This window comes from Bombyx mandarina, chromosome 08 (genome assembly GCF_030267445.1).
Source record: "Bombyx mandarina strain Sakado chromosome 08, ASM3026744v2".
In the NCBI taxonomy this organism is placed as follows: domain Eukaryota; kingdom Metazoa; phylum Arthropoda; class Insecta; order Lepidoptera; family Bombycidae; genus Bombyx; species Bombyx mandarina.
In genome coordinates this window covers 864,437-879,545 of record NC_143215.1, presented here as the reverse complement: position 1 = coordinate 879,545, position 15,109 = coordinate 864,437, and the positions used below count along the sequence as shown (strand labels likewise).

Here is a 15,109-nt window from a genome sequence, read left to right as displayed (position 1 = left end):
ATCGATCATGCTTACAGTTTCTTCTAATCTGCCTTATTGAGCTCAATGGATCCTGGCATAAAGGTCGGGGGCCACTTATCTTCCAGGCAGGCGGCTGTTCCGGTCGAAGACTACGAAGGGATCGTCGCCCTATCCAAGACCTTTGCGCGTGGCTGCTATTAATCAAGCTTCTTGCCACATTAACTGGCTAATGTATGGGCGTTTATGCCTTTGTTTATATTAAGATATTTTCTTGAGGGTAAATTGTGTGGTCAGGACGTTGTTTGTTGGTTTCAAGTCCGCGTTACTTTCGTAGTATTGTTAATGTTAGAAAAAAAGTTAACCTCAAAGTCGTTGCATCAGTCAAATAAAATCAGTTTTTACTTGTCGTGTCGGGAGTTGATTGTAAGTACTTTGCATACTGTATATATTACATTTTGATGCACCATCATGTTTTGTAACACCATCGATCTTAAACCAGCATAACAATTTGTTTAATGTTATAATAGTTAGCTAAGTGGATATAGAATCGCAACTCGAATGTTTCCAACCTCAAAATACGATGTCGAAAGCCAGCCATCAACCAAAAGGAAATACTGTTTTGCAGCAATAGATCTGATGATGATACCTAGCCGTGTGAAGCTCACCTACTACTCTACCACCATACCTTATTTCAAGAGAACTATGGATTGAATCCATTTCATTGAGTGTAGTAGTGTAGTGAGTATGCTGATAGATACCAAGAACTTGCACTATACTCCCCCGATGATGTACCTCCTAAGTATCGCAAAATTTGCTTATACCTTTAAATATCTTATCAAGCCTAGATAGGCTTCAAAGATTTGAATAAATTTCTATCTGTTGAGAATTACTAAAAACATGTAATCAGTTGAACTGAAGTTGTTTCGAAGTGTCTGATTTTTTTGAGACAAGACAAGTCACAAAACGCGTTTGTAAAGCTTATCTGCCTTGAATTTAGGTCAAACTATAGTCCACATAATACTGTGGTAGCAACAAATACGCCAGTGATTATCCAGCTATTTAGGAGCGATCTTGTAAGATAGGACACATGTAACAAATTAAAGTTGGTTTCATGCAAATCGGCGGTCCCGGGCGGTATCAATTAGCGACGATGCGCGTTGAGGCTCATCGGTCTGGTATTAATTTCATTGTTTTGAAATTTACATTCAGCCGTGAAACATTGGATACGGTGTATCAGTTTTTGTAATTATTAGGTAGTAAAATACCCAAACCGATTTAAATTAAGTACAACGTTATATGCATCGCCCCAAACATGTCCTTTCGGAAACTCTCGAGCCATTTAGGCATTCCAAGAACCGGTTACCGTTTTCGTCGAACTTGTCGTATGTGAGAGATTTCGAGGAGCAACTTAAGCCATATAAGCCAACCCAATGAGTTTCTCGCGGGGCCTTCGCAGTGGTTACTATTCCAATCCAGTGGTAGACTAACTGAAGCACTGTTCTTACTAGGTTATATGTTAGTAAGTTCCTAAGGTGAAGCTGTTTTACTGGAGGTAGGACGTCTTGTGAGTCCGCACGGGTAGGTACCACCCCCCTACTTATTTCTACCGTGAAGCAGTAATGCGTTTCGGTTTGAAGGGTGGGGCAGCATTTGTACTGTTAATACTGAGACCATACAAATTGTCTGGTGGTGGGGTGCGGCATTTACGTTGTAGATGTCTATGGGCTCCAGTAGCCACTTGACACTGTGGCCTGTGAGCTCGTCCACCTATCTATGCAATAAATAAATAAAGCTAGAATAGTCCCTCGAGGATATAGACAAATTTAATTGTACAAAATATTATTATAATGGTTTCGACACTAAGTGTTTTGACGAGCTCTTACTGTTGTAGAGAATATGACTAATCCAACAATATGCCACATCCAAATTTTTGTCGCTACATGTATGGATTACTCGTATTAATTGAATTAAAGTTGAGATAATCCTTTGGAAGGTGGCAAGAGGCACTGCCCTTTTTAAGGTTCGCTGAGCAAACTAATAAGGATTAAATACAGCCTTCGCGTGCTATTTATTTCGACAAATTAGGGTTGAGACGCACATGTTCACGCGTGTGACACAGTCGAGTTGTTATCGGCAAATTTATTTGGAAATCGATCTAGTATATGCAGAATCGCCGTTATTTATTATTACAAATGGGCAAGCTCACGACCTGTTTTGTGTTAAATGATAAGCCCAAAGATACCATAATGACTTCCTAATGACATTTATCCCAGCCTTCTAAACAAAATGAATGATAACAGATAGATTTGTTTCCGTCTGCGATTCGTTTACAGTTCCAATAGATCCTTTATAATTTGTAGCACGATGAATAATGTGATGTCAATCTAAGCACTTCTACTGGTGGTAGGACTTGTTGTAAGTCCGCGCGGGTAGGTACCACCACCCTACCTATTTCTGCCGTGAAGCAGTAATGCAACCCATCTAAGCAATAAAAAAAAATATATATTTTTATATTGCTTAGATGGGTGGACGTGCTCACAGCCCACCTGGTGTTAAGTGGTTACTGGAGCCCATAGACACTTACAACGTAAATGCGCCACCCACCTTGATATATAAGTTCTAAGGTCTCAGTATAGTTACAACGGCTGCCCCACCCTTCAAACCGAAACGCATTACTGCTCCACGGCAGAAATAGGCAGGGCGGTGGTACCTACCCGCGCGGACTCACAAGAGGTCCTACCACCAGTAATGCGATATTTAATCAATAATTAAATTCCAAAGGTCCATCCATCCATACGAGACATCTTTAAATAATCAATTGCAACGCTATTTTACAACTACGCAATTTTGGTGCAGTTTTCAGAGATAGTTCCTTTAAATCATTTTTGGTGCTAGATATCAAATAATCTAAAAATGGAGTAGGAAAGTTCTTATTAAATCGTGAAGTGCCAGTTAATTATTCAAGAATGGAAATTGTTGAAGTGAAAATACTGAGCTTAGAATTCGGTACAAGGAACTTGAAGTCAGTTAATATTGTAAGCACTATGTTTCAACTGTCAAACTTTTGTTTGTAGTTGCTTCTAGATAGAATTAATGAGAGACAATAAACTTTAATGTCTAATTGAGTAGACAGTGAAAATTATAGCAGTCTATGAAGCATTTTATGATAACGACTTTGAAATTTTTTGCGGTAGGCAGCGGCTTGGCTCTGCCCCTGGCATTGCTGAAGTCCATGGGCGACGGTAACCTCTCACCATTAGGTGGTCGGTATGCTCGTCTGCCTACAAGGGCAAAGAATTAAAAGAGCCTTAGAGTTCTTGGTAGAAGGATTGACATCCTTGATGCTGCCTGTCTAATTAATTCAAGGAAGGTCATATACGTGTGAATACTGTGGTGTGCTTAATAATTATTTTAACTTTTTTGTTGCTTAGTAAACGAGTGCACGGCCCACCTGATGTTAAGCGGTCACTGGAGCCTATAGACATCTCTAACGTAAATACCGCCACTTACCTTGAGATCTGAGGTCTCAGTTTTACCAGTAGAACTTTAGAGTTTAACGCTAAGGAATATTGTTTTTTCTTCAAAATTGTAACTTGGAGCCCTGTTTTATTGTAAGAACTAATTGTAGGGACTAATTTCACAACATAAGAAATGCGAATAACAGAACGTTTTCCTGGCCATCAATATAACCCCGATATTTTCTCTCAGTACTCGAGGAAGTACTCAGTACATAGGAATTGTAGTCATAGTGTGCTATGATTACTATCAAAGGAATTACTTGTTAATCTCTATTCAAAACTTACTGTATAGCATAAGCGAAGGCCATCACAGCATCAGAAACGAACTGCAATTGCCTCTCAAACTCAGTGTTCTCGGTGGTAAGGCGTTCAAGTCCAGAGCAGGTCTTGGAATACTGCCCATTGTACGGAGTTCTGGGACTACCTGGGTAGCGGCATTGGAAGTGGTCTTCCCAGAATTCTAGAGGAAAAAGATCAATGATTAGTGAGATGATAAGGATATAAAGACCGGCATACTGAAATGCTACAAATCATTTTGTGGTTTGACGAGATCTGGTCATAAACATAGGCTCTAGTATGTCACCAAACTGTCCACTACTCGCTTATTTATTCGTTTAGATAACCAAAGATGCTCACATCTCATTTGGTGTTACCTGGTTATTGGACCCTAAACCATAACCCGCTAAGTTATTCGTACGCTGTAGAAATATGGAGGTACCAACTGGGGTGGCCTTGCTTCTAGTGATCGGTCGAAGTCTCCAACTTGTCTGTACCAACCATCATTGCTTTACGTATTAACGAATTACAGCTGCCCGAGCGCCTCCGAAGTCAGTTGCTTCCCGAATGCATTTACTACCGGATCGGAATGGTGACTCTCATTTTATTGTTCTAGACTAGTCGATGCTTTTAATTGGTTGAATAACCGCTACGTCACGCGACCTCCACGAAGTCACGTCGTGAAATAAATTCTATTATACGGCTGGAACGTTTTTGAAATGCAGGTTTTTATTTATATTCAATTTAACTATATATATTTTATTGATGTTTTTTAAAGTCTTAGTTGAACGGTGTTTGATGGGTGCGAGAAATAATATAGACAGTAACGTAAAATGTTAGCTTATGAATCTAAAGTCTCAATTTTATTGGAATTATATATAGGTATAATACCCTTCAAACCGCAACGATGGACTGCCTTGTGGTTGAGACAGAGCGGTTATTGTGTGATTATTTGTGCAAGCTCTATTCGATTTTTTAATTACAAATAAACAGAAGTAGTTTGGTGGATACTACACATTGATAACGGAGAACTGCTTTTTGAATAGTATCCGGATATATTATAAACGTAATAGTAGAAACAGGAAATAGTAATACTAAAAACGACTCTAATACTCAATATAAGCCACCAAAAACCTGAAAGCTATCATGAGCCTGTCAAAACCGTCTCTGTTCCATTTATTGGTTGATGAAAGTGGCCGTAATGAGATAGGACGATTGCGAAATTAAATTAATAGGGATGATTTTACCCTTTAGCTTTATAAACAGGGTAAGCAAGCGTTTTCGGATGTTTTACTGACTAATTATCCTATGCTATATTTTGTTCAATTAAATACTCTGCTAGTATTATTAGTGCGGGTGACAAACAAACACCAGTGTGCTTAGTGCGAGTTTTTTAAGTTCTCGATCGCATTAAGGCTAACTCAAATTTGTATGGAGTAGGAATAGCGCCCCTAGCGGCAAATTAAGGGAAGAATAATAAGCCCACAGATAGCATGTAATGAACATAATACGTAATGTGAGTAAAATGTAATTGGTTAAATTAGTTTAGGACCCAATTAACAATTTATTTGTACCATTGCAAATTCTGATGGGCGCACGAGCCTACGGCCTACTGAAGGTAGCAGAGTCCATATTCTGTCCAAGCTTGTTATAGCAATGATATAATGCTACTGACCAGTGAGTCTAGAGATCTCTCAATCTTTTTTGCTTAGTTTGGTGGATGAGCTCATGGTCCACCTGATTTTAATGGTTACCGGAGCTCACAGACGTCTACAACGTAAATGCCGCTACCTTCCATGAAGCATGAGTTCTAAGGTCTCAATTTTTACAGTCCAACGGCTACTTCGCCCTTCAAACCGAAACGCATTAGGCAAGGACGGTGGTGGTACCTATCTGTGCAGACCCACAAGACGTCTTATCAGTAATTATATTGTAGTGTATATTTATTTATGTATATAATGCGTATTTCCTTGGAAAAATCGCTATCAAATATGGGTCTGAATACTGACATTGTCGTATTACTCAGTGCGAGTTCTTCTGGAATTCTTTTAGATACCCTTTAATGCAACTAAATGTATTCATTTTCTATTCACTGCAATGAAATCCAAAACTTACCAACAAACCAAGGGTTCCTCTTATTGTTCTTCACATTCAGGTTCAAAAAGTACTCTTTAAAGCCCCTCACATCATTCGCTTGCGGCTGGACGCTGATGGTCCCTTCGACTGCTTGCTCGTTGCCTTCGGACACCAGAGACCGCGCGCTCCAGCCGTCAGACCCCACCCAGCTGAAGGAGCTTGTGGCATTGCCACGTATCACCGCTCTCATTACACCAGCCACTTCTTGATCAGAACCGAAGATTATTGCACCTGTACCAAAACATGGGATTGCAAATAAAATATCCATCGAGCTCCGAAATCACAGCCTCGATCCATACTTATTTAACATCTATACTATAATAATATTATAAACAGGAAAGATTTGTTTGATTGTTTGTATTGAATAGGCTCCGAAAATACTGAACCGATTTGAAAAATTCTTTCACTGTTTGGAAGCCACACTATTCCCGAGTGACATAGGCTATAATCTATTTTGAAAAAATTAGGGATCCTTACTAAAACTCCAATAATGTAAGATGTAAAAATTACTTAAAATATTCTTTACATCGCGTGCCCTGTGGAAACTATTGATAATAGAATAAAATAATGTACTACGACTTTGTAGAACACAAATTATTATTAACAAAAAGTGTCGCGACAGCATATGTCTAAATATTATAGTTATTCCGCAATAAGTGTTCTTTTATTTTTAAAAATAAAACAACGTCGTTGAAATTTTTGTTAAAGACCCGAGCGGAGCCGGATCGGGCCGCTAGTCTAATAATAAGTTCGTAAGCAAGTCTCGAAATAATGTGTTAGCCTCGTTAACTTTTACAATTTCAATATAAGGAGAGTCAATATCTACAATATATTCTCGGTCCCTGTTTTTGTAAACAAAAGAAGGAAGCCTACTAGCCGAGAACTAATTTATTACGCCCTTTATCCGCTGGTCCCTGGGGATATTCAGACTTATTAGGCAGGTAAGCTTACCTTCAACGAATTTTGTTAGCGGCGATATCAATCTATTGAACCTCTAATGCGGGGTGGCTGTGCATTTGTTCGGTAACAGGGTACAGTGTAATAAGTAAGGGTATATTTTCATCAGGTATTTGTATTATAGCTGTTTATCGTTTTTACTAGTGGTAGGACCTCTTGTGAGTCCGCGCGGGTAGGTACCACCACCCTGCCTATTTCTGCCGTGAAGCAGTAATGCGTTTCGGCTTGAAGGGTGGGGCAGCCGTTGTAACTATAGTGAGCCCTTAGAACTTATATCTCAAGGTGAGTGGCGCATTTACGTTGTAGATGTCAGCAATAAATAAAAAAGTAAAGAGCTTGCAAGTTTTCCAAAGTTTGATAGTGTAAAGAACAAAATAAGTAAGAAATTAAGCCGAAATACATGTATTTAAATTCAGACCAAGTAAACCATAAAATATCAATCGTTCATGGCGTAGTAGATAAGACACTTGCTGTTGCCATGAGACTGCAATATTAACCACTATTAAATATTTAGTTCATTAAGTATACTTATTATGAACGATATTTTTCATGGAACAATTAGAATTTAATATAAAAGCAAATGTCTCAAAGTAGCGTCAGTGACATATAAAATAAAGAAGGGAAGATCCTGGGTGTAAAAGTCAACGGTAACATGTCGAGGGACGTCCTAAAAAGACTTGGATGAACTATGTGATATAGAATATGCGACAGAAGGGTGTGAATACAAAGATGACGTATGATAGGACTGCAGGGAATAATTAATAGTTAAAAAAACTAACATAATACGCTTTTATAGAAAATCCAACTAAAAGATAGAAAATAAATTTTAATAAATTTGAATTACAAATTGTGTAAGAAAGAATGATTTTATTATAAAAAAAACGTGGGGTGATTTTCAGGATATTATCCAAATAACCCTTCTTCTTTCATGATACCATTTTTTTTTGTTTGATTTTCTATAAAAGCGTATTTTGTTTGTGTTTTTAAACTATTATTTATTTTTCATTTTTTAGTTGAATTTCATTTTTTCATTTTTTTTTTTTTTTAATATTGAATTGTCATCGGTCCTTAATAAGTATACCAAATTTCGAGTTAATCCGACGCTTTGAAGGGGGTCAAAATCATGTTCAAAGATTCCGTTACATACATACGTCTGAAGCTAATAAAAGCGTATTAAAAAGGCATGGTGCGTCGACCCCTATATGTGAGACAAGGGCCAGAAGAAGAAGAAGACGAACCTCCATAGAACAATCGTGTTATTAAGTACGTAAAGCTTATGCATCATGTATGAAACTACACTGAAAATTTCTGCCGCAAAGGATCATCTTTCAGTCTAGTTTCGACTACGCAGAACCGTTAAGATAACCATGCGGGGTAGTTACTGAAAATCAATAGATCATCAAGTCTAGATATTACGTAGACATGATGATCTACTTCGAGGGTAACGGTACGACAACTGAATCTATGGAGGCTGTACTATTTTTGAAAAGCTTAACATTCTAAGGTTTTCAATGTATACCTATTATACTACATCGTACAAGAATTTCGAAGATTTCATTATTTATACGATTTGGCATTGGATTATTAGATAAAAAATTGTAAGATTAATTTAGAAAAGCTCTCAAAAAAAGTTCTATTAAATTTGAATAAACATCTAGAACAGAATCCATTTCAAGATTTTAAGCTAAAAAGCCAATTGAGAGCTAGGACGAGATCGAATTTTGAATTCGTTACGATTGTTTTATGGAAATTGGACTCGTGATTTGGTATTGTTTAGTTTGTTAAATAAAAGAGATAGTAAAACTTATTTTTTGTCTAAAACCTAAAAGGTTATGCTCATGAACGTTAATCAAATCTTCTATCTTCTATCTTCTATATATATATAAATGAATTGCAGTTCGTTAGTCTCGCTAAAACTCGAGAACGGCTGGACCGATTTGGCTAATTTTGGTCTCAAGTTATTTGTGGAAGTCCAGAGAAAGTTTAAAAGGTAGATAAATAAGAAAATGCTCGGATTTAAATAAAAATAATAATTTTGTTTTTCCTCTGATGGGCCGCCGTCGGACGGATTATTTTTGTTTGTTTTAAGTTTGTTTGATACAAAATTTTAGGTCTTTTATTTATCAATTGAGGCACTACGAAGTCTGCCGGGTCAGCTATTGTAAATAAAAATAACTCAAACATGCTATCAGTTACTGATAAAAAACTATTTTGGTATCATTAATACACCTGAGTCTTGGCCTTCAAAATAAGCATTATAAAATTTTCTTTTGATGTTTTCAACTTTTAGTTGGACTTAGAGCTTACAGTAAAGCCCCTCCACCATCTAATGATACCTAAAACATCCCGGTAGACTTGTAACATAAAATTTTCATTAATGTACGCCCCGAATATTGAATGTGGTGAATTTTAATTTCACCAATTGCTTAGTTAGGTGAAACTAAAGGCCATACTAAATCTCTACATCGAATTGAAGTTACACTTGAGGGTTATTTGATATTAGGTATTAAAAATTTAAACTTGTAATAGCTTCGTTTTTTATTGCGACATGTAGGTTTTTAGGTAGGTTAGGTATTTGTACACAGGTATTGACATTGTCAAAAACCAGAGCTACATATCTATGTTGAAGTTCGCTGATAACATTCGTATCAGCTGTAGCTTGTGTTGAGAAAGTATTCGGTCTATTGGTATAACAAATTTATTTTAAACCCCCTGTGGCATTCAAGAACGCACCTTTTTATGATGCGTAAGCCAGAACCCACGAGATGTGGGAAAAAGAATATAGTCTGTGACACGGGACCTTTTTACCGCCAAATATTTAAAACGTAAAAATAATTTATAATGTGTTAAATAACTAATATAATGTAATTACTTAGAATTGTTTTTGCCGCTACAACAATAAAATTTATATTGTTCCAACTGTGGTGTTAATTACATAAAACACGACCAGGCGAAATAAATAAGGGACTCTATATGAACTCCCTTACACCTAACATAGTATCGTAGTACTTGGAATTACGTTATTTTAAAAAAGATCGTGGCTTCACTATTGTTAATTAATGAATTTCACCAACGTCATCGAAATGGTAAGACGGAAATGAAACTGGTTTATTTTTAGCGATTCCAATTTGTTCCTACAATATGAAAACTATTAATGTCGTTAATGGACTGTCGGTCTCATGGTCAGCGTTCAACTTTCCCTAAAGTCAATAGACACAGCGATTATATCATAAATTATGACGATATTACCGCATCATTATCATCAGAAATAATCAACTGTAGGAATAAATATATTATGTAGTTGAATTGTAAAATGTATTCTATTTTATCTAATGGTGATTAATATAGACCCACCGTGGTGGCAACCCTAATGGAATTGAAAATTATATGATATAATATGGCTTTTTTTTATTGCTTTGGTGGGTGGACGAGCTCACAGCCCACCTGGTGTTAAGTGGTTACTGGAGCCCATAGACATCTACAACGTTAATGCGCCACCACCTTGAGATATAAGTTCTAAGGTCTCAGTATATGTAGTTACAACGGATGCCTCACCTTTCAAACCGAAACGCATTACTGCTTCACGGCAGAAATAGGCAGGGTGGTGGTACCTACCCGCGCGGACTCACAAGAGGCCTTACCACCAGTAATTACGCAAATTATAATTATGCGGGCTTTTTATTACACGATGTTATTCCTTCACCGTGGAAATCAATCGTGAACATTTATTGAGTACGTATTTCATTGGAAAAATTGGACCAGCCTGAGATTCGAACACCGGTACATCGCTCAACAAGAATGCACCGGACGTCTTATCCTTTAGGCCACGACGACGACGAAGTGTATAGAGATACTTTTATATGAGATAGGGATGCCCCTATATTAGTGGCACCATTGTAGGTCACTACGCGATAACCTCACAGTGCCTCTAAATTTATGTTAAAAACTACAGTTTCGTTGATAATATGACCATTGACCTTTTCAAACTGGAAGAGATGATAACTTCTTGGCAAAAATAAGCATAGCAATGGTAAACACCAGTTTGCTCCGGTGATGCTCTATCATCAGCTTGATACTTGACAAGACGTATCCGCCAATTTTAGCTAGTAATCAACAACTATTCACCTTACCAGACGCAGGCAGCCCAGAATAATATATGTAGTATTAATTAATGAGTAACACAATGAAGGATTTCTGTGTGGGAATTGTGTTGTATCGAGCCAAATCACTTAGTTTGGGCTTCGGCGTGTCTCGACAGCTGTGCGTGAGATTAGTTTGTTCAGTGATATTAAGGGAACACAACAGCCACGCAACAAAACAGCTTAAAGACGCCAAGAAGATAGTTTCGTAAGCAGAAGATCCAATTCCTGAAATCCCGCGATTAACATTTAATTATAGTGGCAAAACTCGTTCTCTATTCGTGGTTCATTTTCGAAAATAACGATCTCGAAATATGATTTTATGATATTTTTCTGAATAATCTCCTTATAGATTAGTGTGTGAGCCCACAATGAAAAGATTGGTCTTAATTTATGGATATAATAATATGTAGGTCACGTATTATCTAATGTTTTTATCCCTCTGTACCCAACGAATATCTATTTATTTTTTCAATACAGGCTTAATTTAGATTTTTTTATTCATTTTTTATTTTTATTGCTTAGGTGGGTGGACGAGCTCACAGCCCACCTGGTGTTAAGTGGTTACTGGAGTCCATAGACATCTACAACGTAAATGCGCCACCCACCTTAAGATAAGTTCTAAGGTCTCAGTATAGTTACAGTGGCTGTCCCGCCCTTCAAACCGAAACGCATTACTGCTTCACGGCAGAAATAGGCAGGGAGGTGGTACCTACCCATGCGGACTCACAAGAGGTCCTATCACCAGTAAAAATTCTCGTGACGCTTCCAATGTAGGATCCATTAAAACTACTTTCACGGAGGCTTAATGAGCTTGTTTCTGCATTAAAATATATAAGTCAATTTTAAATTGAAATCGAAGCTATGTCACAGACAGAAGCGTGTGTTCTCTGTGGTCAGTTAACTATTTACTAGAAAGTTATTTATATTCTAATGAGCAAATGCTTCTGTTAAAATACTATAATAATTAATCTGTCCGACTTTCACTTTGATCGAAAATTTGTTTTAAGGTTTTCTCCTATAAAGTGCTCTTCAAATAATTGCTTCTATTTCATGACTAACTTTTGGTATTGACACTAACTTATTCCAGAGCTTCGAGTGCAATTCAGCACATTTCGACACGGAGAGTATTTGCGGATGAACTTTTGAATTCAGATAATTTAAGTCTCAACTTTGTCTTTTGCGGTACATCTTGTTGTGAAACATAATTAATGTTATGGTTTATATGCTTGCAATATACTTATAACCATGTTTGAAACTTAATAAATACATCACAGATTTTAATTAAAACTCTTTACGAAAATTTATTAGGGAGAATTCAACATGAGGCTGTGATCAATATAATTGACAAAGAATTGTTCTTTACACGATATATTTGCGATATCTACGAGCTTTTTTTAATTATAGAATACCTGGTAATCTTGTCTGCTCATCTAGAGCAATAAAAAAGGTAAAATAATTAGCTTTTTAGCAATTTTAAGCACACAGGGGAAGAACAAAAACTGAATGATTACCGCTCAATTAGGAATGATCCACTTTATCTGTTCGTGTTGGAAATCTTAGTAATAAAAAGACTCATTAATTATAATTACCAGATCAATAAGCACAAATACAGTTTTCCTATCCTGTTCTTCTTTTATCTGCTTTTCATCATTTTTATTTTTATTACTAAGTTGGGTGGACGAGCTCACAGCCCACCTGATGTTAAGTGGTTACTGAAGCCTATAGACATCTACAACGTCAATGCGGCACCCACCTTGAGATATAAGTTCTAAGATCTCAAGTATAGTTGCACATTAGCACTGAAATTTTAATTGCCCCCAAAACTCATACAAGCTTTCCATCTACCATAAAAAACCGAAAACCGTAATATTTCCTAAGACACATGATAAAAAATCCATCTAAACAGGACCTTAAATGGTTAACTGTAATCAACGTTCATCTCACAGCTCCAATGGATTCAATTTGTGTAACCGTTTTAGCGAAAAATTGTCTCGAGTACCCAGCTGGCTATCGTTCGAAGTCGCTATACAGGCGCGATTTATCACACGCTTGCCAATACTGCGCTAAGGGACCGCTGATAAGCTTAAGGGCGTCACCCCAATTCTTTTTATGGGTGATGAGGTTTGAAGAGACGATGGCTTTCACTTGTTAGGTATAATTTTTGGTAATCTAATAATATTTCCAATTGGAGGAAAACTGTACGATGGATTTAGTTTAAAAGTCCGACTGTCCAAATTTAAGGCGCTAAGACAACAAAACTTACCTATGACTCGATGAGAAATCTCTGTGACAAAAATACTGACACCGACTGAGATTTAAATCTAAGTCATGTTGTGCAGTACTTAAGAGTGATAATAATTTGCAGACAAGGCGACAGTCTATGGATAAGTATCATTTACATACTTTAATATTTTCATAAGGGATCAAACGCAATTGTTGAAGTTAATGTTTCAAGGTAGGTTCAAGGAAATCTGAATGGATTATGATGTCTATGGACTTACAGCAATAAAAAGATCACGTGAAAGAAGAAGAAGACGTGGCGATTGCTCGTGAAGCGCATAACAACTGCCCACAGCAATGATACTGAATGACGATCACGACCGCTTTGATAAGAGTGAAACGACAAAGGAATAGTTAAGTATGACACACTACTTTGAGGATATCTTCTTTGAGTAGAAAAAGAGTGGAAGTACTCAGTTCAAGAACGCATTCACCGGGATAAGTCAGACAGGAGTAATAAAGAAGAATGACTTGCTGCGCTGCAATTTGGAGCATCTACTTTTTCTAGATGATATTTAACGTCAACAAAGTATTTCCTGGAAATTGCGTCACGTTTCAAGAGATTAATATTTAGGGATTGCAAATTAAAAAACGAGTAATTAGTATGAACGATAACATACTTACGGAGATATTTAACGGGTAAAGTTCATCGAAAAATTTCGTTTACCTCTAGCCCGGGGCTTAGTCAGTAATTTCTGGACAATCGTGTCATATGCCTTCTCGTCAGCAACTCCAGAGTCCTTTACCAGCTTCTCTTTGACAGCTATGCAAATGCCATTTCTAGCCAGAAGCGCTTCAAGTTCTTCGAATGCCTATAACATAATTTTGATTTAAAAAAAAAATATATACACCAATAAGGGACAGTTAGGCAGACAAAGGCAAGGTATTAGTACTTGATTTCAAATCTTACCTCTTATCTCTAACAAGAATATACAATGCGTTTTCAGAGGTAATTTCTTTCCTCCCTTAAATGGTGTATGAATTTCCGCCGTGGTATTTTCGTAAGGATATATCGTGTTTCTTCAAACGAGATTTAAGGAAAGCACTTTGCGGTAGGGAGCCACGTACTCTATACCTGGTATTATTCCGGTCTCAATGAGCAGCGGCAGCTACCATTAAATGGATCACATTTTAGTTGATAAGATTGTCACAGGTAGTAATGCAGAAGTCATAATTTAAGGCAGACTTTTAACAGAAAATATCCTCTAGTTGAATTTTGTGTAGGTTTACCTTTAAGCTCACCAAAAGCCCATGCAAGTTCGAAGAAAATATATGTGAACTATATTTTATAACTAGATGTAGTACTATGTATTAAAACAACGACTCCAACGTTGCTAAGAAACGTAAATCTGTTTAAGTATGAAATCGAAACATAATCTGAGAATCAATAATGAGCTGAAATCTTAAGCGTTCGATTTAGTTAATCAAAGGCTATCGACATACATCTTGGTGATTAATTAATTACCATTGGCATCTCGCAGATCACAGTTATTAATGAACATAAAATTATTATTAATCAACTGTGTCTGTCGTTGAAACTAGTCATCAGAGCCAAGTGGTGGTCTGTTGACAATTCGTATAGACTGAATTATCTTAAAAAATGAAATTATATTACTTAACGGCAATGCTTAAGCCTCGCCACTACTATACTCCATCACATTCCCTTGTATGATTTTAGTTATTTTAACAGATCTTTTATAAAGCAGGCTGTGCTATAATGGTGTTACAGACCCTATTCTGTACATACTAGCTGCTATTTGAACATTTTCAAGAGACGAACCACGGGACATTAAGACCCCGGAATAATGTGTTATTTACTGATTGATACAATTTATCATC

General features: G+C 36.9%; 1 protein-coding gene across 2 annotated transcripts in view; it reads right to left on the bottom strand.

Moving 5' to 3' along the window:
• The window catches only part of LOC114244983 (metabotropic glutamate receptor 2), a 189,942-nt gene that overhangs the window by 42,294 nt on the left and 132,539 nt on the right, over positions 1 to 15,109 (bottom strand). For both annotated transcript variants that reach the window (XM_028176982.2, XM_089728980.1), the window contains exons 5-7: positions 13,938 to 14,082; positions 5,871 to 6,122; positions 3,765 to 3,939 (exon numbers count right to left, since the gene is read on the bottom strand). In XM_028176982.2, the coding sequence (XP_028032783.2) occupies positions 3,765 to 3,939; positions 5,871 to 6,122; positions 13,938 to 14,082 (572 nt within the window). The remainder of the gene's footprint in view (positions 1 to 3,764; positions 3,940 to 5,870; positions 6,123 to 13,937; positions 14,083 to 15,109) is intronic.